Below are 26,662 nucleotides of genomic sequence, written 5' to 3' on the forward strand. Positions count from 1 at the left end.
AAAAGACTTGAGTCCTGATGACCCTGATGGGGGAGGGATAGCTCAGTGGTTTGAGCATTGGCCTAATAAACCCAGGGTTGTGAGTTCAATCCTTAAGGGGGCCACTTAGGGATCTAGGGCAAAATCAATACTTGGTCCTGCTAGTGAGGGGGGCTAGACTCACTGACCTTTCAAGGTCCCTTCCACTTCTAGGAGATAGGATATCTCCATTAATTTAATTTTTTTTTAAATTTAATGACTAATCAACTGAACATGAGCCCCCAGCCCCCACTGTGCACAAAAGGGCTAATGCGATCCTTGGAGGTATAAATGGGAATATTGAGAAAAAGTAGCAAGGTTACACTACCCCAGTATTTGGCTCTGCAGCACTGCCTCCAGTTCTGGCGTTCATAATTCAAGGATCATAGAATGATAGGAGTGGAAGGGCCTTGAGATGTCATCTAGTCCAGTGCCCTGCACTCGTGGCAGGACTACGCATTATCTAGACCAGGGGTTCTCAAATTGGGGGTCAGGACCCTTCAAGGGGTCACATGGTTCTTACATGGGGAATCACCAGCTGTCAGCCTCCACCCCAAACCCCGCTTTGCCTCCAGCATTTATAATGGTGTTAAATATACAAAAAGTGTTTTTAATTTATGAGGGTCGCATTCAGAGGCTTTCTATGTGAAAAGGGTCACCGGTACAAAAGGTTGAGAAACACTGATCTAGACCATTCCTGAAAGGGGTTTGTCTAACCCAGGGGTAGGCAACCTACAGCACTCGTGCCAAAGGCAGCACGCGAGCTGATTTTCAGTGGCACTCACACTACCCGGGTCCTGGCCACGGGTCCGGTGGGCTCTGCATTTTAATTTAATTTTAAATGAAGCTTCTTAAACATTTTAAAAACCTTATTTACTTTACATACAAAATAGTTTAGTTATAAATTATAGACTTATAGAAAGAGACCTTCTAAAAACATTAAAATGTATTACTAGCACACAAAACCTTAAATTAGAGTGAATAAATTAAGACTCGGCACACCAGTTCTGAAAGGTTGCCGACCCCTGGTCTAACCAGCTCTTAGAAATCTCCTGTGATAAATGAAGGGGGGGAGGGGGGGAAATAGCTCCCTTTTATGGACACCCAGCCAGCCAGTAGATATAAAATCCCTCTTAGTAACTGTTCTCTAATTGCTCTACCTGTAGAGGGTTAAAAAGTCTCACTGCCATGCATAGGTAAAAGGAAGTGAGTGGGCACCTGGCCAAAATTGCCAATGGGAAGGCTAGAACTTTTTAAAATTGAAAAAGCACTCCCCTTTTGTCTGTCTGTCTGTTCTCCCGGGGAGAGGCGAACAGGGCAGCAGCTATGTTGTAAGAAGCTTAGGCCAAGTATAAAAAAATCATCAGTATCATACCTAAAAACTACTTATTTAAAACCCCAGATATGTAAGTAGATCAGGAAATATCTAGGAAGATGCAATTAGGTTTATTCTTTTTGTTTCTTTATGGTTTGTAGATTCCTCTGTGCTAACCTCAGGTGCTTTTGTTTTGCTTGTTTGTTTGTTTTTTTAATAAAATTTATCTATTTTAAGAACAGAATTAGATTTTTGTGTCATAAGACGTTTGTGTACATGTTTAATTAGCTGGTGGCAACAGCTGATTTCCTTCCCCCTTAGCTCTTCCCCAGGGGTGAAGGGGCTTGAGGGTATCCCACAGGAAGGAATTCCCAAGTGCGCCTTCCTGGGCTCTCAAAGGGGTTCTGCACTTGGGTGGTGGCAGCATTTACCAATCCAAGGTCAGAGAAAAGCTGTAGCCTTGGGAGTTTAATACAAGCCTGGAGTGGCCAGTATTAATTTTTAGAATCCTTGCGGGCCCTCACCTTCTGCACTCAAAGTGCCAGAGTGGGAAATTAGCCTTGACATCTCCAATGATAGAGATTCCACAACCTCCCTAGACAATTTATTCCAGTCCCTAACCACCATAGATTCATAGATTCAAGGACTGGAAGGGACCTCGAGAGGTCATCGAGTCCAGTCCCCTGCCCGCATGGCAGGACCAAATACTGTCTAGACCATCCCTGATAGACATTTATCTAACCTACTCTTAAATATCTCCAGAGATGGAGATTCCACAACCTCCCTAGGCAATTTGTTCCAGTGTTTAACCACCCTGACAGTTAGGAACTTTTTCCTAATGTCCAACCTAGACCTCCCTTGCTGCAGTTTAAACCCATTGTTTCTGGTTCTATCCTTAGAGGCTAAGGTGAACAAGTTTTTTCCCTCCTCCTTATGACACCCTTTTAGATACCTGAAAACTGCTATCATGTCCCCTCTCAGTCTTCTCTTTTCCAAACTAAACAAACCCAATTCTTTCAGCCTTCCTTCATAGGTCATGTTCTCAAGACCTTTAATCATTCTTGTTGCTCTTCTTTGGACCCTTTCCAATTTCTCCACATCTTTTTTAAAATGCGGCGCCCAGAACTGGACACAATACTCCAGCTGAGGCCTAACCAGAGCAGAGTAGAGCGGAAGAATGACTTCTCGTGTCTTGCTCACAACACACCTGTTAATACATCCCAGAATCATGTTTGCTTTTTTTGCAACAGCATCACACTGTTGACTCATATTTAGCTTGTGGTCCACTATAACCCCTAGATCCCTTTCTGCCGTACTCCTTCCTAGACAGTCTCTTCCCATTCTGTATGTGTGAAATTGATTTTTCCTTCCTAAGTGGAGCACTTTGCATTTGTCTTTGTTAAACTTCATCCTGTTTAACTCAGACCATTTCTCCAATTAAAAACCATGACAGGAAGTTTTTCCTAATGTCCAACCTAAACCACCCTTGCTGCAATTTAAGCCCATTGCTTCTTGTCCTACACTCAGAGGTTAAGAACAACCATTTTTCTCCCTCCTCCTTGTAACAACCTTTTATGTACTTGAAAACTATCATGTCCCCTCTCAGTCTTCTCTTTTCCAAACTAAATAAACACGATTTTTTTAATCTGCCCACAAAGGTCATGTTTTCTAGTGGCACCCAGAACTGGACACAATATTTCAGTTGAGGCCTAATCAGCACGGAGTAGAGCGGAAGAATTACTTCTTGTGTCTTGCTTGCAACGCTCCTGCTAATACAAGAAGGATAGTGATAAATTGCATCAGGTTCAGAGAAGAGCCTTGACAATGATTAAAAGACTGGAAAACCTGCCTTATAGTAATAGACTCAAAGGCCACAGAAATAGTTAGGCACCTAAACTCACTCAGCACCTAAGTTTTCAGGGTAAAAGTTTCTTCGCCACCTATGTTTGTATTTCTGGGCACGTGAGGTGCTGCTGCCTCCCCTCTGGGTGTCCAGATACCTGTCTCCCACCTAAGGCCCAGAGCGATTCACAAGCCAGGCAAGATAACCCTTTGGCTGCCTAAAGTCACATGCAGGGCCTAATCCGGTAGGCATGCTCAGAGGCTGCCTACTGGATCAGGTTCCAATCAAAATCCAGGAAGAGGAAGAGGTGGTGGTAGTTCTATTATACTGTGGAATAATACTTAATAGTTATAAAGCCAGAGAGTGAGAGAATGACTCTGCAGTCCAGTGGTTAGGGCACGCTCCACCCCGTGGGAGGTGGGAGACTCCAAGTACAGTCCCCCTGCACCAGTCACTATTTAATGATTTAATCTGCAGTGGAACAGCTTCAAAGAGAGTGACTGATGGTGCCCGCATCAGAATATCCCATAGCTTCCCCATCCAAGCACTCTTTTGAGAGAGACCCTGTTCAAATCCTTTCTCCAACTCTGGCAGAGAGGGGGGAATTGAACCTGGCTTTCCCACATCCCATCTGAGTGCTCTAGCCCCTGGATTAAGTTATATGCGCACCACCTCCTCTTCGGGCTGTTTTGTGTAGAAATACTCAGGATACTAAGCCTCCTGCCTCTAGGGGCAGGATTCATGGATCACTAAGCAGAGACAGGCGACTCCTTACAGCCTGGACATGGGTGCCTGAGAAGGGATGGACTTAATCCACACCCTTCTCATTGGCATCTCCCTCCCTCCCATGCTGGCTTTTGGGGATTGCATTTTTAGGCTAACATCTCTCCCTATTCATCATATAGGGAGCCTACGCACCTAACTCAGGCTTTGGGGATTGCAGTGTTGTTCCTGTGATTTCCTAGGCCCTGGGATGCTCAGCATTGCAATGCCCGAGTACCTTTGTGGATTTCACCCAAGGAGCTCAAACTATTTAGTTTAACCCAGAACAATTTAACGGGTGACTTGATCAAAGTCTATAAGTACCTACATGGAGGACAGAAATTGACAAAGGGTTCTTCCATTGAGCAAATAAAGGCATAACAAGATCCAATGGCTAGAAGCTAGACAAATTCATACTAGCACTAAGGTGCATATTTTTAAGAACATTGGAACTTGTCAAGGGTTGTGTTGGATTCTCCATCACGTGGATGCTTTTCAAGAAGATATGCTCTAGTTCAAACAGGAATTAATGCAGGGAAGCCAGGGATTGTCAGCCTAAGTATGCTTGGTCCAGGGGACTAGACTAGCAGAGCTTTAGGTCCCTTCCTAAGGCCTGGATGATGCAGGTGGCCAGACTGGATGATCATAGCGGTGCCTTCGGGCTTTATAATCTATTCCCCTTAATTTACTGAACTCTAGTTTAGCTACAATGGGCATATCTGGAGCTGCTGTGCAGTGACCAGAGGAGTATGACGTGTGTGCTTGACATTACTGCCCCTTTGCTCTTGGCCAGTGAGCATGGAATGCCTGCCACAAGGAGGCTCTCTGGAGCCATGAGAGCACCTTGTGTGCATGATAGTTTGTGGTTATTGTGCAACTGTCCAAATCAGCCCTTTGCTGCCAGGTTGTGTTGGTCCCTAGCCCTGGACAGGCACAACTCACACACACTGCTTGAGCTTCAGCTGAGATACGACATTTAGTAACAAGTGAGCTGTGAGTGGTTGCTCACCCCTTTAACATAGCCAATCACACTACATCTGGGACACAGGATGTTATTCTGAATAATCTGGTCAGATTTGTACATTGTTTTTGTTAAAAGCAATCTCTTCCCCCCACCCACTTCAACTGCACCCCAAACTTCCCAGGCCCCACTGCTGGCCTTCTGAAGATGGGTGTTCAGCATGATAAATCCTTAAACCTGTCATGTAGTCAGACCAGTTTAATTCCTAGAGTAAGGGCACAAGAGACCATGCTGACCAGCCAGGCTGGCCTCCGGCCTAGTCCAGGGAAGAGAATCTCAGCCAAGGATTCCTGCATCCCGCCCAGAACATCTGTTTGAGCTACAGCAAGTCTGTTAGAGAGACTCCATGTAACTGAGAATCCACCACAGCCCGTAGAGAAGTTCTTCTAATGATTAGTTATCCTTCCTGGTAAAAAATTGTCTTGCTTCAGCTCCCAGCCCTTCAATCTCATTCTGCCTTTGCTAGATCCAAAAGGCATCTATCATCAGAAATCTCTTTCCCCATATAGGTACTAGTAGACCATGATCAAGTCACCTCTTAAGTTTCTTTTGCACAAATTCAGTAGCTGGAGCTTTTGAAGTCTCTCACACTAAGAAAAGTTTTCCAGACCTCAAATAATTCTTGTACTGCTTCTCTGAAAACTTTCCAATTCACAATCATTGTTTTTGAAGTGTTGACAGCTAGAGCTACACCCTAGGAGCTCATGTTTCCACCATAACCTCTTAACTCCTTTCCAGAGTCACTTCTTTCCAGAATACAGCTCCCTATTCCATTAAATGTGACCTACATTCTTTGTGGCTAAGGTATGACCTCACATTTGGCTGTATAGAAACACTGTTCAGATAAACTCAGCTTTCTGTGTATTTCAAATAATGTTGTACAACTGACCTGTCCCCCATTATTATTTACCACCCCACAAATCTTTGTCATCTGCAAATTTTGCAAACAGTGATTTTATATTTTCTTCTAGATCATTCGTAAAGATATTGAAGCGCATTGGTTGAGAACAGCTCAATGCAGGACCGCACTAGATGATTCCCTATTTACTAGTTGGAAATCTCTTATCCAGTTTAGTTTATTTAGAGCAGGGGTCGGCAGCCTTTCAGAAGTGGTGTGCCGACTCTTCATTTATTCACTCTAATTTAAGGTTTTGCGTGTCAGTAATACATTTTAACGTTTTTAGAAGGGCTCTTTTTATATGTCTATAATATAGAACTAAACTATTGTTGTATGTAAAGTAAATAAGGGTTTTTAAATGTTTAAGAAGCTTCATTTAAAATTAAATTAAAATGCAGAGCGCCCCTGCTCCCCCCCCCCCCCCCCCAAACCGGTGGCCAGGACTCGGGCAGTGTGAGTGACACTGAAAATCAGCTCGCTTGCCGCCTTCGGCACACGTGCCATAGGTTGCCTACCCCTGATTTAGAGCGTGGCAAAGTGATTTTGTGCAGTGCTCATTTTTAGTCCCATATGACATTCTGATACGTCAAATACCAAGACAGCTACCTCTATCAAAAACAAGATTACAACTTCTTGATGTTTGGTTTGCAGGTTATTTGTCTTCTGAGCTGTTTACTGTGGAAGTAGCCTTTGCAGGAGTAAAGATTTTAACTTCTTCACTTTTGACAAGTTTCTTTCACTCAGTGTAAAGTACATGCAAATGGATTATTAGCCTATTCTGGAAATTGGCAGAGCCTCCATACATGGGCTGAGGAGATACAAGCACTAATTCCCTTCTAAAAACCTCCCAGAAAACGAGAACACTGAAGACTGGATTTTGGCTTCCTTTCAGCCCAAGGAGTAAGGGAGAACTGCCCAGCCCAAGATACATAATCTTGATTGCTAAAGGAGCTGCATTATGTCATATTCAGCTAAGTCAGTAAGAAGATAAAGGCATGTAAGTGCCCTGGAAAAGTACAGAATTTTAGATTGTTTTTAATTTAACATTTCTTATTTATTGCACGTCTGAAATGAATGTTACTATTGTATCAACTCACCTCAGTGCCTCGGTAGCTCAGTTACTCATAGTTGCCTCATCCCCCAGTTGTACTTATTTGTACTGGAAGACTATCCTGTACTAACAGGGGGCATTTGGTGTCAGTAGGAAAGACATTTCCCCCAGGTCCAGCCCAGGGTGCTGATAGGGCCCTGTGTCATGCACTAAAACCCAAGCAGCTCAGTGCTAGCTGAGAGCTGGTTCCGTGCTCTCACGCCCAGTGCACCTCACAGGAGGAGGAAGGAAAGCGGGAGACTGTTCTTCCCTCTTTATTGACTGATGGATTCTCAGGCAGATCTGGTAATTACACTGTTAAATAATCATTAAAAAACAAACCAAGGCCTGAGGAATTTGAAGTGAAGTTTCTAAACTGAAGCAGAAAGTTGTGGGTGAAGGGTGAGAAGATGGGCTAGGATCTCCACTTCTGTATCACTGCAAGTCAGATTCCCTACTGCCATCACCATGACTCCAGCCTATTGGAGTGGAAGGTCTGGTGTAGGATGAGACACCATCCAGCTGTGGATACAGTTGCATGAATGCAGTCGGAATAGAAGGGAAGGGGTTGTCCAGATGTAGAGATACAGGGAGGGTCGAGGAGAAGCAATGTTGAAGCAATGCTAAACAGAACCACAGAGATAGCAGCAGAGTCCGATTCCAGTCAGCAGGAGGGTGGGTCAGGCTGGCCACTGTGTCAGTCTCCAGGGAGAGCACCTGACCGACCCCTCCCGCACTCACACGTTGTGGGTCTTTTTGGTGAGCTGGGGCTCCTCATCCACTAGTTTTGACTTGAGATGTTCCTTGTAAGCGAGGATGTCACCCTGCCACTTCGTGATTGTCTGCTTCTCGCAGACCCAGATCTCTTGGGCAACCTGAAAACATAGGAGGGTGGTCCTTAGAGCAGCTCTGCCTCAGAGGGGCACAAGGTGGGGGATTCCCTCCCGATCCCACATGGGGGTTCAAGCTCCCTTTTCCCCTTTTGTCCAGCCAAAGCGGGCAAGAGTTTGCAGCTGCCAGCAGCTCACTAACTCAGCTAAGCACACTCATAGCCATTACGCCAAATTAGGTGATCAGCATAACAGGCCACAGAATCTCACCCAGGAATTCATGCATCCAGCCCATCACATCTGGCTGAGCTAGGGTGGGTCTGACAGAGACAGACCCCCACTCCCAATTTACTGGCTGAGAAAAGCACTTGATGAACACCCCCCCCCCCTGCCCGCCCTTACCTGTTGGATGAGCCTGAAGTCATGGCTGACCAGCATCATTCCTCCCTCAAACTCGTTGATGGCATCTGCCAGAGCATCTATTGTTTCTATATCCAAGTGGTTGGTGGGTTCGTCCAGGAAGAGCATGTGGGGATTCTGCCAGGCCAGCCACGCAAAACACACACGGCACTTCTGCCCATCAGAGAGGTTCCGGATGGGGCTCACCTGTCAAACAGACACTGCTTACAGCTCTGCAGAGGCACAGACTCCAGGGGCAGCACCTCTGCACCACTGCAGGGCAGCTGCAGTTGGCTCCTGCCTTGACTAACCCTTCCCCCACCACTGCACCAAGGGTCCTGCAGATTTCTGAAGCAGAAATAGGGGGCAGTCAAAGATGCTGCTCATGCTTGAAGTCCCATCAGGTACAGAATTAATTTATGTCATTATAGGGGTGTTAGTCACATTCTACCCACAGCCCTAAATTCTGCCCTCAGTTTAGAGTGACTGGATGTTTCTACTAGAGCAACTAGCAGGGAAAGTTAATTCCACAAAGCTAGAAATAATTAAGAGCCAAATCAGCTGGAAGTATTTAATCAGAAAAGTTTGAACAATAATTGGGAATCATTTAAGAAACACCTTTCTAGATGCCCAAAAAGCCACAAATCGAGAAAGGTGGCCAAGCTGGTTAAAACCCAACTGTGGTTTAGAGGGAAAATGAAGGCAGCTATAAAAAAACGGAAGAAAGGGGAAACTGATATAAATCAATATGAAGTCAGAAATGTGGAATTGTAGAAAATTGATAAGAGAAGCAAAGGGACTCCAGAAGAAATCTATGGCCAGCAGAGTTAAGGAACATAAGAAGGAGTTTTGTTTAAAATATATTAGGAACAAAAGTTTCCTGACAATGGGACTGGTCCACTATTATGTGGACATGGTAGAATCATCAATAATATTGAAATTTTTGCCTTTTCTGTATTAAGCACGTGTTTGACTTGGTAACATGATATTTGTTTGAAAACTAGAATAAAATTAACATGGCACACATTAAATTAATAAAAACTGACTAACTGATAAGCTCTCAAAAACGCAACTGAAAAAGGAATCATCATCAAGCAGTTGTGTGTCCAGTAGGATTCCACAGGAAATTGTTCCTTACCCTATGCTATTTAACATTTTAATCAATGACCTAAAAGACAAAAGTCATCACGGATAAAGTTTGCAGAAGACACAAAAATTGGGGGAGTGATAATGAAGATGACAGGTCACTGATTCAGATCAACTGGATTGGATTGCTTGGTAAACCGGGCATAACTAAATAATACACATTTTACTACAGCTAAATGTACATCTATACATTTAGGAACAAAGTATCTAGGTCATACTTACAGGATAGGGGACTCTCTATCCTGGGAAGCAGTGACTGAAAAAGGCTTGGGGCGGGGGGGGGAGGGGAGGAAGAGATGGTGGATAATCGGCAGAATGTGAGCACCCAGTCAATGTTGTGGCCAAAATGGCTAATACGATCCTGGGATGCATAAACAGGGAAATCTGGAATAGGAGCTGTGACGGAGCAGGGAGCAGGGCGGGTTTGACCTGGGAATGGAGCCTGGGAGTTGCATTGAGCTACCTGAGATGTAACCTGAGCCAGGAGGGGGGTGGGGGACGCGACACCTTCTGCCCCGGAGACTGAACAAAGGAGAGGAGGAGCAGAGGGGAGGGGGGAGAGAGCTGCTGGAGGGTTTTGGGACATCTTCAGTTTTGAGCTGGGAGGTGCAACGCAGGGAACCCCAAGCTGGGGTCTAATCTCCCTGCGCTCCCAAGAGGACTTGATTGAGGAGTCCTGGTTGTATCTACGAGCTCTGCTGTAGACTGTGTTCCTGTTATCCAATAAACCTTCCGTTTTACTGGCTGGCTGAGAGTCACGGTAAATCGCAGGAAGCCAGGGGTACAGGGCCCTGAGTCCCCCACACTCCACGACAACTGGTGGCAGAGGTGGGATCTACTGCACCCCGTGGACGGTGCTTCCTGCAGTAAGTGACTGGGGAGCAGCGAAACGAAGGGGGAAATCGACGGGGACCAGGTGGGCTGAAGAATCAGAGAGAGACAGTTTCAGGGGGCGATTAACCCCTGGGAGTGTGAGACCAGTGAGGACTTTTGCAGTAACAGGGTCCCCTGGGGGATCGCAGCGAGCGGTCCCAGGGCGGAGGAGTCTGCAGCTCAACCCTGGCAGAGAGGTGGTGACCTGAAGAGGGGCTGGCACACTAGGGGTCCCCCTGGAACGGTGGAAAGCGGAGAGCACGGGCCGGCGAGTGGCCAGCAGGAGGATGGATGCTAAACGCCTCAGGAGCGACCTGGTGGAGCTGTGCAGGCAGAGGGGGCTGCGCATTGGGAGGTCCACCAAAGAACAGCTCATTGCCCAGCTGGAGGAGAGGGATCGCTTGGATGAACCGAGCCCTGTCCCTGAGAGAAGCTGTCCGGCGGATGCAGCGTGGGCCCCGGGGCCTGACATGGCTGGTAGGGGTCAGACTGTTGCCGAGGACATCCCGAGACCCTGCCTACCTATACCTAGGGGAGCGGTTGGGGGAAGCCCAGCGAATACCGAGGGCACCCTGACCCCGGCAGCCAGCAGGGGATCGTCCCGGCGGAGCTCCCCGTCCTGGGAGCGGATGCGACTGGAATGTGACAGGGAGCTGAGACTGAAAGAGCTCGAGTTAAGGCAGCAAGAACTGAAGCAGGAGCAGGAAGAGAAGGAGAACCAATGTCAGCATGACCTGGAGGACTGGCCAAGCGACCCTCCAAATGCCCTGGTCGTGACCCGTAGTCAGAGCCGGCGAGGGGCACTGCACCCTGACCTTGGGGAGGGTACCTTGCCCGAGGCGCAGGACCCTAACCAGGTGGGGACAGACCACCCAGGGACACAGCTCAGGGGGGCTACGGCCTCAGACCCAGCCCGTGAGAGAGAGCAGGTGCCCAGCCCTGTCCCAGCTGCTGAGTTCCTGGCCGAGTTGCAGAGGGATCCCTCCTTGCAGAAGATAAGGGACCTGGCGGACCTCAGGGCAGTACAGACCATGGGGAGAGGCTGCCAGGAGAGGTTCCTGTGGGAGAAGGGGTTCCTGTACCGAGAATGGGCTCCCCCAGGGGAAGTGGAGTCGTGGGGGATCAGGAGGCAGCTGGTGGTTCCCCAGAAGTTTCGCCACAAGCTATTGTACCAGGCCCATGACATCCCTCTCGCAGGGCACCAGGGAATCCGGCGCACCAGGCAGAGACTGCTACAGACCTTTTCCTGGCCTGGGGTGTTTACCAGCGTCCGACAATACTGCCGATCCTGTGACCCCTGTTAGAGGGTGGGGAAGGCCCGGGACAAGGGGAAAGCAGCGTTGAGGCCTTTACCCATCATAGAGGAGCCTTTCCAGAAGGTGGCTATGGACATAGTGGGACCTCTCAGCAAGACAACCCGGTCAGGGAAGAAATACATTCTGGTGGTGGTAGATTTCGCCACCCGCTACCCTGAGGCAGTGCCCTTATCGTCCATCGAAGCGGTCACCGTGGCAGATGCGTTGCTGACCATTTTCAGCCGAGTGGGAAGTCTTAATGGACCAAGGGTCCAACTTCATGTCGGCCCTACTCCGGTGCTTGTGGGAGAAATGCGGGGTTCCGGCACAACTGGGCCTCAGCGTATCACCCCCAATCCTACGGGCTGGTGAAGAGGTTCAACGGGACACTAAAGATGATGCTAAAAACATTTATGAACCAGCACTCGCAGGACTGGGACAAGTACTTACCTCACCTGCTGTTCGCGTACAAGGAGGTACCCCAGGAGTCGACCGGGTTTTCGCCTTTCGAACTGTTATATGGAAGGCGGGTAAGGGGGCCCCTGGACCTGATGAGAGATGAATGGGAGGGGAAGGCCACTCCCGATGGAGAGTCGGTGGTGGAGTATGTTCTGACCTTCCGGGAACGACTTGCCGAGCTCATGGGCCTGGCCAGGGAGAATCTGGCCCGAGCCCAGAGGAAGCAGAAGGTCTGGTATGACTGCATGGCGCTGGCCCGCGCCTTCGCCACCGGGGATCAGGTGATGGTCCTCATCCCCGTGAGAAAGAACAGACTCCAGGCCGCATGGGAAGGGCCCTTCAAGGTTGTCAAGCAACTAAATGAAGTAAACTATGTGGTGGAGCTGTCGAACCAGGCGCACCACCGCTGGGTGTACCATGTGAATATGATGAAGCCATATTATGACAGGGGGGATGTGGTGTTGGCCGTGTGCGGGCACTGGGAGGAGCAGGGAGATGACCCTTTAGTAGATCTATTCCCTGGGACAAGAGCTGGTTCCCCCCTGGAAACAATTCCCCTCTCTGATCAGCTAACCCCTACCCAGCAAGCTGAGATCAGAGGGGTGCTGCATCTGTACCGACGGCTGTTTTCCAACCAGCCTGGACGCACTAATCTGACTGTCCACCGGGTGCAGACAGGATCACACCGGCCTATAAAATGCTCCCCCTTCCGAGTCACAGGGAAAACCGCTCAGGACCTGGAAAGAGAGGTCAATGACATGCTGGCATTGGGGGTGATCCAGCCTCCTCTAGTCCTTGGGCCTCGCCGGTGGTGCTGGTCCCCAAAAAGGACTGGTCGATCCAGTTCTGTGTGGACTATCGGAAGCTCAATGCCATCACTGTAGCCGATGCCTACCCCATGCCCAGGCCTGACGAGCTCCTAGACAAGCTGGGAGGCACTCGGTACCTTACCACCATAGATCTTACAAAGGGCTATTGGCAAGTGCCGCTGGATGCAGATGCCAGGCTGAAATTGGCCTTTATCACCCCTCTGGGGCTCTATGAGTTCCTGACCCTGCCTTTCGGCCTCAAGGGAGCGCCGGCCACCTTCCAGCACCTGGTGGATCAGCTACTGAGGTAGATGGAGAGTTTTGCCGTGGCGTATATTGACGACATATGCATCTTTAGCCAGACCTGGGAGGACCATGTGTCCCAGGTTAGACAAGTGCTGGACCGACTCCAGGAGGCTGGGCTGACCGTAAAAGCTGAGAAGTGCAAGGTGGGGATGGCTGAAGTATCCTACCTAGGTCACCGGGTGGGGAGCGACTGCCTAAAGCCAGAACCAGCCAAAGTGGAGGTGATCAGAGACTAGCCTGCCCCCCCAAACCAAAAAACAGGTCCAAGCCTTTATTGGGATGGCGGGATACTATCGAAGGTTCGTGCCCCACTTCAGCGCCATAGCCGCCCCCATCACTGAGCTGTGCAAGAAGGGGAAGCTAGACAAGGTGGTCTGGACCGAGGAGTGCCAGAAAGCGCTCCAGGCGCTGAAGGAGGCTCTGGTCAGTGGCCCAGTTCTGGCAAACCCAGACTTTGACAAGCCCTTTTTGGTGTTCACCGATGCCTCAGACAGGGGGACCGGGGGCGGTGTTAATGCAGGAGGATGAAAAGGGGGAGAGACACCCCATCGTGTACCTGAGCAAGAAGTTGCTACCCCAGGAGCAGAACTACGTGGCCATCGAGGAATGCCTGGCCATGGTGTGGCCCTCAAGAAACTAGAGCCATATCTCTTTGGGCGACACTTCACCGTGCACACCGACCACTCTCCCCTGACCTGGCTGCACCAGATGAAAGGAGCCAACGCCAAGCTCCTGAGGTGGAGCCGGCTCCTGCAGGATTATGACATGGACGTGGTCCATGTGAAGGGACGTGACAACCTGATAGCGGACGCGCTGTCCCGGAGAGGGGGCCCTGAACTTCCCCAGGTCACTGGTCAGAGTGACCCTGCTCAGTTCAGTCTCCAAGGGGGAGAGATGTGACGGAGCAGGGAGCAGGGCGGGTTTGACCTGGGAATGTAGCCTGGGAGTTACATTGAGGTACCTGAGCTGTAACCTGAGCCAGGAAGGGGAGTGGGGGACCCGACACCTTCTGCCCGGGAGACTGAACAAAGGAGAGGAGGAGCAGAGGGGAGGGGGGAAGAGAGCTGCTGGAGGGTTTTGGGACATCTTCAGTTTTGGGCTTGGAGGTGCAACGCAGGGAACCCCAAGCTGGGGTCTAAGCTCCCTGCGCTCCCCAAGAGGACTTGATTGAGGGGTCCTGGTTGTATCTACGAGCTCTGCTGTAGACTGTATTCCTGTTATCCAATAAGCCTTCCGTTTTACTGGCTGGCTGAGAGTCACGGTGAATTGCAGGAAGCCGGGGGTACAGGGCCCTGAGTCCCCCACACTCCATGACAGGAGCAGAGAGGTTATTTTACCTCTGTATTTGGCACTGGCGTGACCATTGCTGAAATTCTGTGTCTAGTTCTGGTGTCCACAATTCAAGAAGGATGTTGATAAACTTAAGAGGGTTCAGAGAAGAGCCACGAGAATAATCAAAGATTTAGAAAACCTGCCTTACAGTGATAGACTCAAGGAGCTCAAGGTGTTAGCTTAACAAAAAGAAGGTTAAGGGGTGACTACATGGGGAGCAAATATTTAATAATGGGTTCTTCAAACTCGCAGAGAAAAGTATAACAATCCAATGGCTGGAAGTTGTAGCTAGACAAATTCAGACTGGAAATAATCCATAACACTAACAGAGTAATAATTGTAATAATCCATAATTCTGAGTAATTAACCACTGGAACATCTTACCAAAGGTCGGGGTGGATTCTCCATCTCTGACCATTTTAAAATCAAGATTAGATGTTTTTCTAAACATCTCTGCTCTAGGAATTATTCTGGGGCAGTTCTCTGGCCTGTGTTATACAGGAGGTCAAACTAACTAATCATAATGGTCCCGTCTGACCTCGGAATCTATAAAGCTGCTAAAGCTAGATGACTCAATTAGTCCAAACAGAAAGGGCTACTGATATAACTCAGCGACTATGTTAATATGCCTGGTAAGCATGAGAAGTGTGGGACTGGAAATGAAACAAAATTTATATGTCGGAAATCAGACCTACTTGGTGGACAAAATAATGAGAGGACAGGCTATTTCACCCATTAATCTCTTTTGTAGTTTTTAAAGGGAAAGACTTTGGGAGGAAATTTTAAGGGACGACAGATGGGCTACCATGACAATTGCTGACTGCCCTCTGACTCCTGGGATCCACTGTAATATCAATGGACCTTTGTCATCCTGACACCAAGAAATTTCCTGGGTGAAGAAAGACCCTGATGTCATTGCCAATCCCATTGGCATGGGCTGAATCCCAAACACCACCACCCCCCACCCACCAACATGTCCTTTTTCTTCTTCACCTTACTACTATATTTTCCTCTCTCCCCCCTTTTGCCTTCTGTCTAATAAGAGTGGCTTAGCTGGGCAAGACTGCATCTTTTCCAACACTGCAACCAAAAAGGTGGCTAAATGCAATGTCCTAAACAGCCCTACACTGGTACAAGTTTGCCATGTCTCGAAGGGGCTGAGAAGACGACATTCTGTGCCCCTGTTTTTCCAGTAGTGAGGTTGAAAGTGAGAATCAGCATCAGATACAGAAGCTCTATCTTTGCTGTTCTGTTCTTTCCCCTCTAGGAAATGGGATTAGACCTTAACAACTGCCCATTTCAACTAACTTAGCCATTCTCTTTTCCCCAAAAAGAGAGAATCATCTATAATACCAATAAAGAGACAGGTAGCTGTGTGTGCACAGGTGTTTTTCATTCTAAAAACCCTTTCTCCAGCTAACGGGAAAGGGAATAAGGGATACTGTTAAAATGAAAACTATACCTTTCACATTTGAAATACCGAAAACAGTTAAAAGTATCTTTAATAAAAAGGTTAAAAACAAACATTCTTAATGGTGTTTTCCATTGTATTACGCAGACAGACTCTGTATACCACACTCCAAACCTTGTTTAGGCCCATACATTCCATCTAAATAAACTGATAAGAACAGGTACTACGCTTGATCTTAGCTCTACAGAACTCCATTCCAGAGAGTGGCTGCAACTCAAGACAAGTTCATACCACTTTGTACTGTGACCCAAATATCAGATCTAGAACCAGGCAAGGTCAGGCCGGGTTAGTATATGGATGGGAAACAAAGCAGACACCAAGTCCATCACAGACAGATCTAAGAATAATCCAAAAATAAGGGGGAGTGAAGAGTGCAGTGTAGCCGCTCAGTTCCCTTCCAACCTCCAGTGCAAAAGATGCCTCATCACAAAAAATCTAGTCCACATGGACCCTGAGGTGAAGGAAAGAAGGATCCTACAACTGGCCTTCAGACAAGGACCCTGTCAACTAATGGACCCGTTTCTTTCTGTTGAGGTACCGTGCTACACCAGATAGTGGCTATGGCCAACAATCGAATAGTCACGGTGACCTGTGTTGAACATGCCATGTTTTCATTCCCACTAAAGACAGAAGAGATTTCTTGTCTATGATGTGTAAATTGGTGACCATCCACGGGATGATAATCTGTGGGCTGGAAGTGCAAGCATCAGTACTACATAGTAGTACTACATAGTAGTACATAGCATCCAAGCAGACAGTCTTTGGTATATTGATAAAGGAAGCTTGAGACCAAGGGAAAAATAAGTATATGGCTGGCAGAATTGAGAACAATAAGGAGGAATCTTTTTCTAACTATATCATGAATGAGAGAAATCCTAGCAATTGCGCAGGCCCATTACTTGATGAAGATGGTAAAACTGTTAATGAGGAAGAGGCAGTAGTCTTAAATACATAGTTCTGTATCATATCTGGAAAAAAAGCAGGCTGTAGTCACATCACATGAATAAACTACTTTTTAGTCCATTAATACCAAGTGTAGCCAATGATTTTAGTTTATTCTTGATTTATTGTGTGATGTATATATGAATACATATATGTTATATCATATAGATTCATTGCAGGATTATAGAAGTATAAGATTGATCAGTATTTAGGCCCTGTCTACAATACCGGGGTATGCCGACCTAAGTTACACAACTCCAGCTATGTGAATAACGTAGCTGGATTTGATGTACCTTAGGCCAACTTACTGCGGTGCCTACACCGTGCTGCATCGACAGGAGACACTCTCCTGTCAACTTACTCTTCTTGTTCCGGTGGAGCACTAGAATTGACAGGAGAGCGATCTGCGGCTGATTTAGTGGGTCTTCAGTAGTTAAATCAGCAGTTCTCAAACTTTTGTACTGGTGACCCCTTTCACATAGCAAGCCTCTGAGTGAGACCCCCCTCCCCCTTATAAATTAAAAACACTTAATATATTTAAACACTGGAGGCAAAGCAGGGTTTGGGGTGCAGGCTGAGAGCTCATGACCCCCATGTAAGAACCTTGTGACTCTGAGGGGTCCCGACCCCCAGCTTGAGAACCCCTGCACTAAATTGACCCCCGGTGCATTGATTGGAGCAGTGTCGATCCCTGATAAGTATAGACATGCCCTCAGAGGGAATTATGTATTAGATATAAGACAGACAAGCTGAAACGCAAGAACCTGTAGGCTGAGGCTTGCAAGATTTTAGCTTAGCTATTTTAGGCCTGGGAGACAAGAAATGCTGACACAAATAAATGACCAAGGAATAATCCGATGCCATGAGATGATGGGAAAAGAGGTACCAAATGGTGATATTGTGAAAAATTAGCCAGAAGATTAATTTTAAATCATAAAAATGCTGTAAAGGCACATCTGTTGTCAACATGTGCCTTAACCACGGGATACAGGTTGTGTCTCAAAGCTAATGAGAATAAAAAGAGAATGTACACAGCCTATAGAAATCAGGGTTCCTTAAGTTTCTAGGGTACATCAGACCAATAAAGAAAAAGAGGGTTGACACTTTTATGGACATGTGCAAAATGTAGGAATAGGCAGAATCACATTATAAAAAGGGGGTGCCCAGAGCAGGAAAATTGAGATTCCCATAGGAAAAGTCCAGCAGGAACCATCCCTCTACTGATGATCAATCCATGAAACACCTATCAGACCCCAACACTATTGTTAAGGGTGTGAGTATAACTATATTTGTAACTATATGCTAGGGTAATCATAACTTTTTAATTGTAACTTTAATAAAAGTTGTAAAACAAACTAGACCTTGTACTTGTGAATGTCTGTGTGGTCACTATCATTGGTCTTCATGTGTGCCTAGAGACATCTGGAGCAAGTAGAACAGGTGACTTGAAACTGTAGCCACCAGAGTCGAACCCACAATGGTGTAATACCACATTATAAAATTCACTTAAAATAAAAAAGTCTACCTGAGGATATTAAGAAGTCTCTACTAAGGTTAAAATATTTTAAAATCAATATAGAGTTCTAGAATAGCTGATTGAGATGATCTTTTGCCCACTGATGTTAGTTTTTCATAAATCTTTAAAAGCTGGGGAACTGGAAAAGCTGACAGGATTCAAATCAGTAAAAAAATTAGAAGATGGGGAATATAATACCATTTTTCTTTCTTTTTTTTTTAAATGAGATTACAGGTTTGTCTGACAAAAGTAACCGGGTAGAAGTAGTATTCTTGATTTTTGTAAGGCCTTTGAATTAGTACCATGCCACTGATCAAAAAAATTAGCATTACACAATATCAATAAGGTACACATTAAATGGATTAAGAACTGGCTAACTAATAGATCTCAAAAAGTAGTCATCAATGGTGAATTATCAAATAGGGATGTTTCTAGTGGGGTTCTGCAGTGATCAGTAGTAGTCTGATCTCTGCTGATAATCTGTGGATAACAAAGATTGGCAGAGTGAAAGTAATGAGGAGGACTGGGCAGTTACATACAGCCATCTGGAGTATTTTGTAAGCTGGGACCATTCAAACAAAATGCATTTTAATACAGTCAAATACAAAGTTCTTCATCTAGGAACAAGGGATGCTACAATGCTATAGAAAACAGGACACTATACCTGAAAAGCAATCACTCTGAAAAGTATTTAGGGGGTCATAGTGGACAAGCAACTCAACATGACAAGCATCTTCACACACTAACTCACCAACCTAGCGAAGAGAGCTTTAAACAAGGTTCAAAGGGGGCAGGTGATGAAAGCCCACAGTAAGCATAATTAAGGCAACCTTAACAGAGGGGCTAGATGGCAAGGGTAGGGTGAGAGGACATGGAAAGTTACAGTAAGGTCAGAGGAGCAATAAGAGGGAAATCAGTGGAGGAATCTATTCAGCATCTTAGATGTCTATACACAAATGCAAGGTGTATGGGAAATGAATGGGAAGAAGTGGAAGTATTAGTACACAAGCTAAATTATGACATAATTGACATCAGAGACTTGGTGGTATAAGTCTTATGACTGAAATAGTGGTATAGGGGGTATAGCTTGTTTTGGAAGGACAGGCAGGGCAAAAAGGGAGGAAGTGTTGCATCAAGAATATACACACTTGTTCTGAGGTCCAGAAGGTGAGTGGCAGACCAGTTGAAAGTCTCTGGGTAAAAAAAGGGGTGAGGGAGGGGGAGGGGGAAAGAGAGAGAATAGTAGACTCCTACAATGATGTCACTCCTATAGACCACCAAATCAGGAAGGGGAAGTGGATAAGACATTTCTGGAACAAAACAGAAATTTTCAAGACATAAAATCGAGTAGTTATGGGGGAAATGTACCCAGATATCTGTTGGAAAAGTAACATGGTGAAATACATCATGTCCAATAAGTTCATGGAATGTACAGGGGACACATTTTTGTTTCAGAGAGTGAAGCAAGTAGCCGGGAATAGCCTTTTTAGACTTGATTCTGACCAACAGGGTGGAATTGGCAGCAAATCTGAAGGTGGAAGGCAATTTGGGCGAAAGAGATCATTAAAATGGTAGAGTTCGTGATTCAAAGGAAAGGAGGGAGCAACAGCAGCAGAATAAGGACAATGGACTTCCAAATAAGCAGATTTTAAACAAACTCAGAACTGGCAGGAAAGGTCTCATGGGAAGAAAACTTAAGAGAAAGGATTTCAGGAGATCTGGCACTCTCTCAAGGAGACAAGATTAAAAAGGCACAACTCCAAATTGCCTGAATGCGAAGGAAGATAGGAAGACTAGTAAGACGCCAATATGGCTCCATCAGGAGCTCTTTAATGACCTGGAAAATGAAAAAGGAATTCTACAAAAGGAAGTGTAAACATGGACAAATTGCTAAAGAGGAATACAAAAGAATAGCATAAGAATGTAAGAACAAAATCAGAAAGGCTAAGGCACGAAATGAGTTACATCCATGAAAGGGCATAAAAGGCAATAACAATAGGGCTTTTTTAAAATACATTAGGAAAAGGAAACTCCTCTACCTTAGTAAGGAAGTAGAGCTAACAACAGATAATGTCAAGGAGGCTGATATGTTTAATGCCTATTTTGTTTCATTCACCACTAAAAAGGTTAACGGTGACCAGATACACAATTAGTATTAACAGGGGGGAAATGAACACAAGCCAACATAAGGAAAGAACAGGTTACAGAATATTTAGGTAAGTTAGATGTAGTCATGTTGGCATGGCCTGATGAAATAGGGTACTTATGGAACTAGCTGAAGCAATCTCAGAACCGCTAGCAATGATCTTCAAGAACACTTGGAGGATGGATGAGGTCCCACAGGACTGGAAAAGGGCAAACATAGTACCTATCTTTAAAAAGGGTAACAAATTATAGAGCAGTCAAATCTAACTTCAATACCTGGAAAGATATTGGAAAAAAATATTCAACAATCAATTTGTAAGTACCTAGAGGATAAAAGGTGACAAGGAACAGCCAGCATGGATTTGTCAAGAACAATCATGCCAAATCAACCCAATGTCCTTCTTTGACAGGGTTACTGACCTAATGGATAGGAGGAAAGCAGCAGATGTGATGTATCTTGATTTTAATAAGGCTTCTGACACAGTCCCATGTGACAGTCTCATAAGAAAACTAGGGAAATGTGGTATAAATAAATTTACTATTAGGTGGGTGCACAACTGATTGAAAGACCATACTCAAAGTCGTTATCAGTGGTTCGATGTGAAACTGGGAGGGCATATTGGTATCAGTCCAGGGTCCAATAATACTATTCAATGTTTTAATTAATGATGACTTGTATAGCAGAGAGGAGAGTATGCTTACAAAATCTGCAGATGACACTAAATTGGGAGGGGTTGCCAGCAATGTGGAAGTCAGGATTAGAATTTAAAAGGGCCTTGACAAATGGAAAATTGGTCTGAATTCAACAAGATGAAAATCAATAAAGACAAGTGGAAAGTTCTACACTTAGGAAGGAAAAAAAAAAATCAAATGCACAACACAGGGAATAACTGGCTAAGTGATAGTACTGCTGAAAAGGATCTGGGGATTATAGTGGATTCATACTCAATTTGTGATCAACAATGTGATGCTGTTGTGAAAAAGGCTAATTCTGGAGTATGTTAACCGGAGCGTTATATGTGGGACATGGGAGGTAATTGTCCCACACTACTCTGCACTGGTGAGGCATCAATTGGAGTACCGTGTCCAGTTCTAGGCTGCATTCCCTCTAAGCTGTGAGGTCGGGCGGCCGCCCAGGAGTTAGTCAAGTGCCATGCACTTGATTAGCAGAGCCGCACACAGCAGTGTGTGTTCAGGTGCTCCTCCCCCCGCTGCTTTGCGGCCACTTTGCTCCTGCAGCTGCTCCCAGGACCCTCCTGCTGGCTGTGCAGAGCGGGGTGGATGGTTGGGAGGGCGGGGGGGAGAGAAGAGAGGTGCTGATGTCAGGCTGTCCCCTGCACCCCATCTCCACCATGCAGGGGAGAGGTGACAGGGCTCAGGACTTGCAGCAGCTCTGAGGTCTGAATGAGCCTTCCATCCAGGCAGTAAGTGTGTGCCTTAAAGAGAGCGCACGGTCCCTCAGAGACTTCCCCAGCAGCCAACACTCAGTCTCTCCCCCTCACCCCTGCCCATGTACCCCATCTCCGCAGAGCGCGGGAGAGGGGACATGGCTCAGGGGGAGCAGGAGAGCTTTCAGTGAGTGCCTTAAGGAGACAGTGCACAGTATCTCACAACCAGCAGACAGACAGTCTCTCTCTCATACACACACACACACACACACACACACACACACACACACACCCCTCCCAACACATACTTGTATTATTGTTGTTACTACTTCTTGCACATATATTCTCTGTAATTATATTCTTTCAAAGTGTGTTATTTTAGTTTTTTGACTAGTCTATGCATTTCAGAATTTTTACTTCACTTTTACACTTAAATTTAATTATTTGAGCAGTGAGTTCTAAAATGCCTCACCTGTCCTGGCTCAAATAATTATCCCTATTGTAACTTTTTAAAAATACACCTCTACCCCGATAAAACGCTGTCCTCAGGAGCCAAAAATTCTTACCACGTTATAGGTGAAACTGTGTTATATCGAACTTGCTTTGATCCGCCGGAATACGCAGCCCAGCCCCCTGGAGCGCTGATTTACCACGTTATATCCGAATTTGTGTTATATCGGGTCGTGTTATATCGGGGTAGAGGTGTATATATTATATCTAGGTTTTTTGTTTCTACTAGTGGCGCACATCCCTACATACCTCTGTGCACATAACAAAATTTATTCTGCACATGGATGGAAAAAATTAGAGGGAACATTGATTCTAGGTGCCACATATAAGGAAAAATGTGGATAAAATGGATAGAGTCCACAGGAGAGCAACAAATATGATAAGGTGTAGAAAACCTAGGGTGACTAGATAGCAACTGTGAAAAATCGGGACAGGGAGGGGGGTAATAAGAGCCCATATAAAAAAAAGCCCCAAATATCAGGACTGTCCCTATAAAATCGGGACATCTGGCCACCCTAAGAAAACCTGACCAATGAAACAAGGTTAAAAAAAAAAAATGGGCATGTTTAGTCTTGAGAAAAGAAGACTGAGGGGGGAACTGATAACATATGTGAAGACTATTAAGAGCGGTTATAAAGAGGACTGTGATCAGTTGTTCTCTATGTCTACTGAAGGCAAGAAGTAATGTATTTAATCTGCAGCAAGGGAGATTTAGATTAGATATTTGGAAAAATGTTCTAATGATAAAGGGATAGGAAATCTGGAATAGGTTGTGGAATCTCCATCACTGGAGGTTTGTAAGATCAAGATGGACAAATGTGCCAGAGATTCATAGATTCTAAGGCCAGAAAGGACCATAATTTAGTCCGATCTCCTGTATAACAGGCCATAGAACTGCCCCAAAATAATGCCTAGAGCAGATCTTTTAGAAAAACATCCCGTTGTGTTTTAAAAATGGTCAGTGATGGAGAATCAACTACGACCTTGATAAATTGTTCTAATGGTTAATTACCCTCACTGTCAAAAATTTACACCTTATTTCCAGTTTGAATTTGTCTAGATTCAACTCTCAGCCACTGGATCACATTAGACATTTCTCTACTACAAAGAAGAGCCCATTACTAAATATTTGTTCCCTCATGTAGATATTTATAGACTAATCAAGTCACCACTTAACCTTCTCTTTGTTAAACTAAATAGATAGTGTTATTTTACAAGGCATGTTTTCTAATCCTTTCATCACTCTCATGGCTTCTCTCTGAACCCTATCCAATTTGTCAACTTCTTGAATTGTGGGCACCAGAACGGGACAGTGTTCCAGCAGAAGTTTCACCAGTGCCAAATACAGAAATAAGATCATCTCTTTCCTCCTACTTGAGATACCCCTGTTAATGCATCCCAGGATCACATTAGCTCTTTTGGCCACAAAGTCACACTGGGAGCTAATGTTCAGCTGATTATCTGCCACGACCATCATATCTTTTTCTGAGTCATTACTTCCCAGGACAGTCTCCCATCCTATAAATGTGGCCTTCATTTTCTCTTTCTAGATGTATACGTTCATCCCTCACACTTCTCATTGATGAGATAGAATCATAGATTAGGGTTGGAAGAGATCTCAGGAGGTCATTTAGTCCAACCTCCTGCTCCAAGCAGGACCAACCCCAACTAAATCATCCCAGCCAGGGCTTTGTCAAGCCTGACCTTAAAAACCTCTAAGGATGGAGATTCCTCCACCTCCCTATGTAACCCATTCCAATGCTTCACCACCCTCCTAGTGAAATAGTTTTTCCCGAATATCCAACCTACACCTCCCCCACTAAAACTTGAGACCATTACTCCTTGTTCTGTCATCTGCCACCACTGAAAACAGCCTAGCCCCATCCTCTTTGGAACCCCGCTTCAGGGAGTTGAAGGCTGCTATCAAATCCCCCCCCACTCTTCTCTTCTGCAGACTAAATAACCCCAGTTCCCTCAGCCTCTGCTCATAAGTCATTTGCCCCAGCCCCCTAATCATTTTCGTTGCCCTCTGCTGGGCTCTCTCCAATTTGTCCACATCCTTTCTGTAGTGGGGGGGCCCCAAAACTGGACACAGTACTCCAGATGTGGCCTCACCAGTGCCAAATAGAGGGGAATAATCACTTCCCTCAATCTGCTGGCAATGCTCTTACTAATGTAGCCCAATATGCAATTAGCCTTCTTGGCGACAAGGGCACATTGTTGATTCATATCCAGCTTCTCGTCCACTGTACTCCCCAGGTCCTTTTCTGGAAAACTGCCGCTTAGCAAGTCGGTCCCCAGCCTGTAGCACCGCATGGGCTTCTTCCGTCCTAAGTGCAGGACTTTGCACTTGTCCTTGTTGAATCTCATCAGATTTCTTTTGGCCCAATCCTCCAATTTGTCTAGGTCACTTTGGATCCTATCCCTACCCTCCAACATATCTACCTCTCCCCCCAGCATAGTGTCATCCACAAACTTGCTGAGGGTGTAAACCATCCCATCATCCAGATCATTAATGAAGATGTTGACTAAAACCAGCCTCAGGACCAACCCCTGGGGCACTCTGCTTGATACTGGCTGCCAGCTAGACATCGAGCCATTGATCACTACCTGTTGAGCCCAACAATCTAGCCAGCTTTCCAGGGCGGATAAAAATCAATGAATTAAAAAAAAAAAAGATTTTTTGAAAAAATTCTTTGAGGAAAAAACCTATCTAAAGACAGTTTTAATTAAGATCACTATAGCTCAAAGATATCTCATCATAGAATAGGGATTATACATTCTATAGTATGAGAATATATTCATGTAATGTTTAAGAAAAGTTTTGTAAATGAGTTCCAATAGTTCCTGAATTAGGGACTCAATCTTATGGGGTTCCAAGGGCTTCTGTATAGATTATTTAGGTTAATCTTACTATCTACCCAATGGGACTCAGTGCTCAGTCTAGAAGATACCATTAGAGATGCTTAGTTTTGCAGTTCTCAAACTGTGGATTTGTGTCCCCAGAGATCACATACTTGTTAACAGCAAAAATATTTTAAAATGAATGAATGAATGAATGAAGTGAGAAACAACAGACCTCAACCCTACTGTCCCTCTGCAAATCTGTGTACACAGAGTCAATCCCTTACCTCTCTCTAAAAGTGCAAAGTTTCAAAAAGTTCAATGAACAGAAGATTGTTGGGGGCAGAATAGATCTGGACAAGGAGAAGAAGTCTGGAGATAAATGTGAGAAGGGTGGGACAAGGCAGTAGAAACAAAAGTGAAATTGTTTGGAGCAGAAGTCTTAAGGTCTTTCTTAGTGTAGCCTTCATTGATTTGAGATCTACCATACCATTCTCTCACTAGAAAACCTATAATGGCAGCAGGCCATAAAAGAGACCCAGTTTGGGAATATTTTAATGAAGTTCCTCTACCTGTGGGTAAGGCAGGCATCTGTGCAAAATGCAAACAATGCAACAAAGAAATGCAAGGCCTGGTTGCCCGAATGAAACAACATCGTGAGAAGTGTTCCTTCTCAGGAGGAAGCTGCGTTGAAGATGATGAAAGGAACATGTCTGAACATGCAGGATTTTCAGGTTGGTAAACTTTTTTTTCCATACTTTTCTCTTAAGGACTGCCTGTCTTCCTTCTGGACTATTCTTGAATTCTCATGTTTGAGCGAAAAAATATAGTTGTTACTCTATGATACTATCATTTTAGATGCAGTTGTGATAAAAAGAACAAATAGCTGTAATGGGCAAATCTTCCTTTTACAATTTCACCTTTAAAATAGTACTGAATGTCAGTGAATGCAATGAGGAATACTAAATGAGCAATATGGTAATAATTAAAACAACTGCCCTGACGTATTTTGTTTAGGAGAATCCATCCTCAACATACAGGATTCTGAAGACTATCCACCTTCAAGATCATCATTTTCTATACTTTCAGAGTTATCTGCCAATGATAGTGTTTCAGGCTGGTCCACACTAACCCCCCAGTTCAAACTAAGATACGCAACTTCAGCTACGTGAATAACGTAGCTGAAGTTGAAGTACCTAAGTTCGAACTACAAGGTACTTACCGCAGGTCCACACGCGGCAGGCAGGCTCCCCTGTTGACTCCGCGTACTTCTCTCGCGGAGCAGGAGTACCGGCGTCGACAGCGATCACTTCCGGGATCGATTTATCGCGTCTAGACAAGACGCGATAAATCGATCCCAGAAGATCGATTGCTTACCGCCGAACCCGGAGGTAAGTATAGACGTACCCTCAGTCACATCATGTATGTCACATAGCCACAGTATATCACC

General features: G+C 45.5%; 1 protein-coding gene across 1 annotated transcript in view; it reads right to left on the minus strand.

Moving 5' to 3' along the window:
* Positions 1-7,206: 7,206 nt before the first annotated feature.
* The window catches only part of LOC117871965 (ATP-binding cassette sub-family F member 2), a 34,537-nt gene continuing 15,081 nt past the window's right edge, over positions 7,207-26,662 (minus strand). The window contains exons 14-15 of the mRNA XM_034759864.1: positions 8,180-8,383; positions 7,207-7,822 (exon numbers count right to left, since the gene is read on the minus strand). Coding sequence (XP_034615755.1) covers positions 7,685-7,822; positions 8,180-8,383 — 342 coding nt within the window. The 3' untranslated portion in view covers positions 7,207-7,684. The remainder of the gene's footprint in view (positions 7,823-8,179; positions 8,384-26,662) is intronic.

The sequence above is a fragment of the Trachemys scripta genome, chromosome 2 (assembly GCF_013100865.1).
Source record: "Trachemys scripta elegans isolate TJP31775 chromosome 2, CAS_Tse_1.0, whole genome shotgun sequence".
In the NCBI taxonomy this organism is placed as follows: Eukaryota; Metazoa; Chordata; order Testudines; family Emydidae; genus Trachemys; species Trachemys scripta.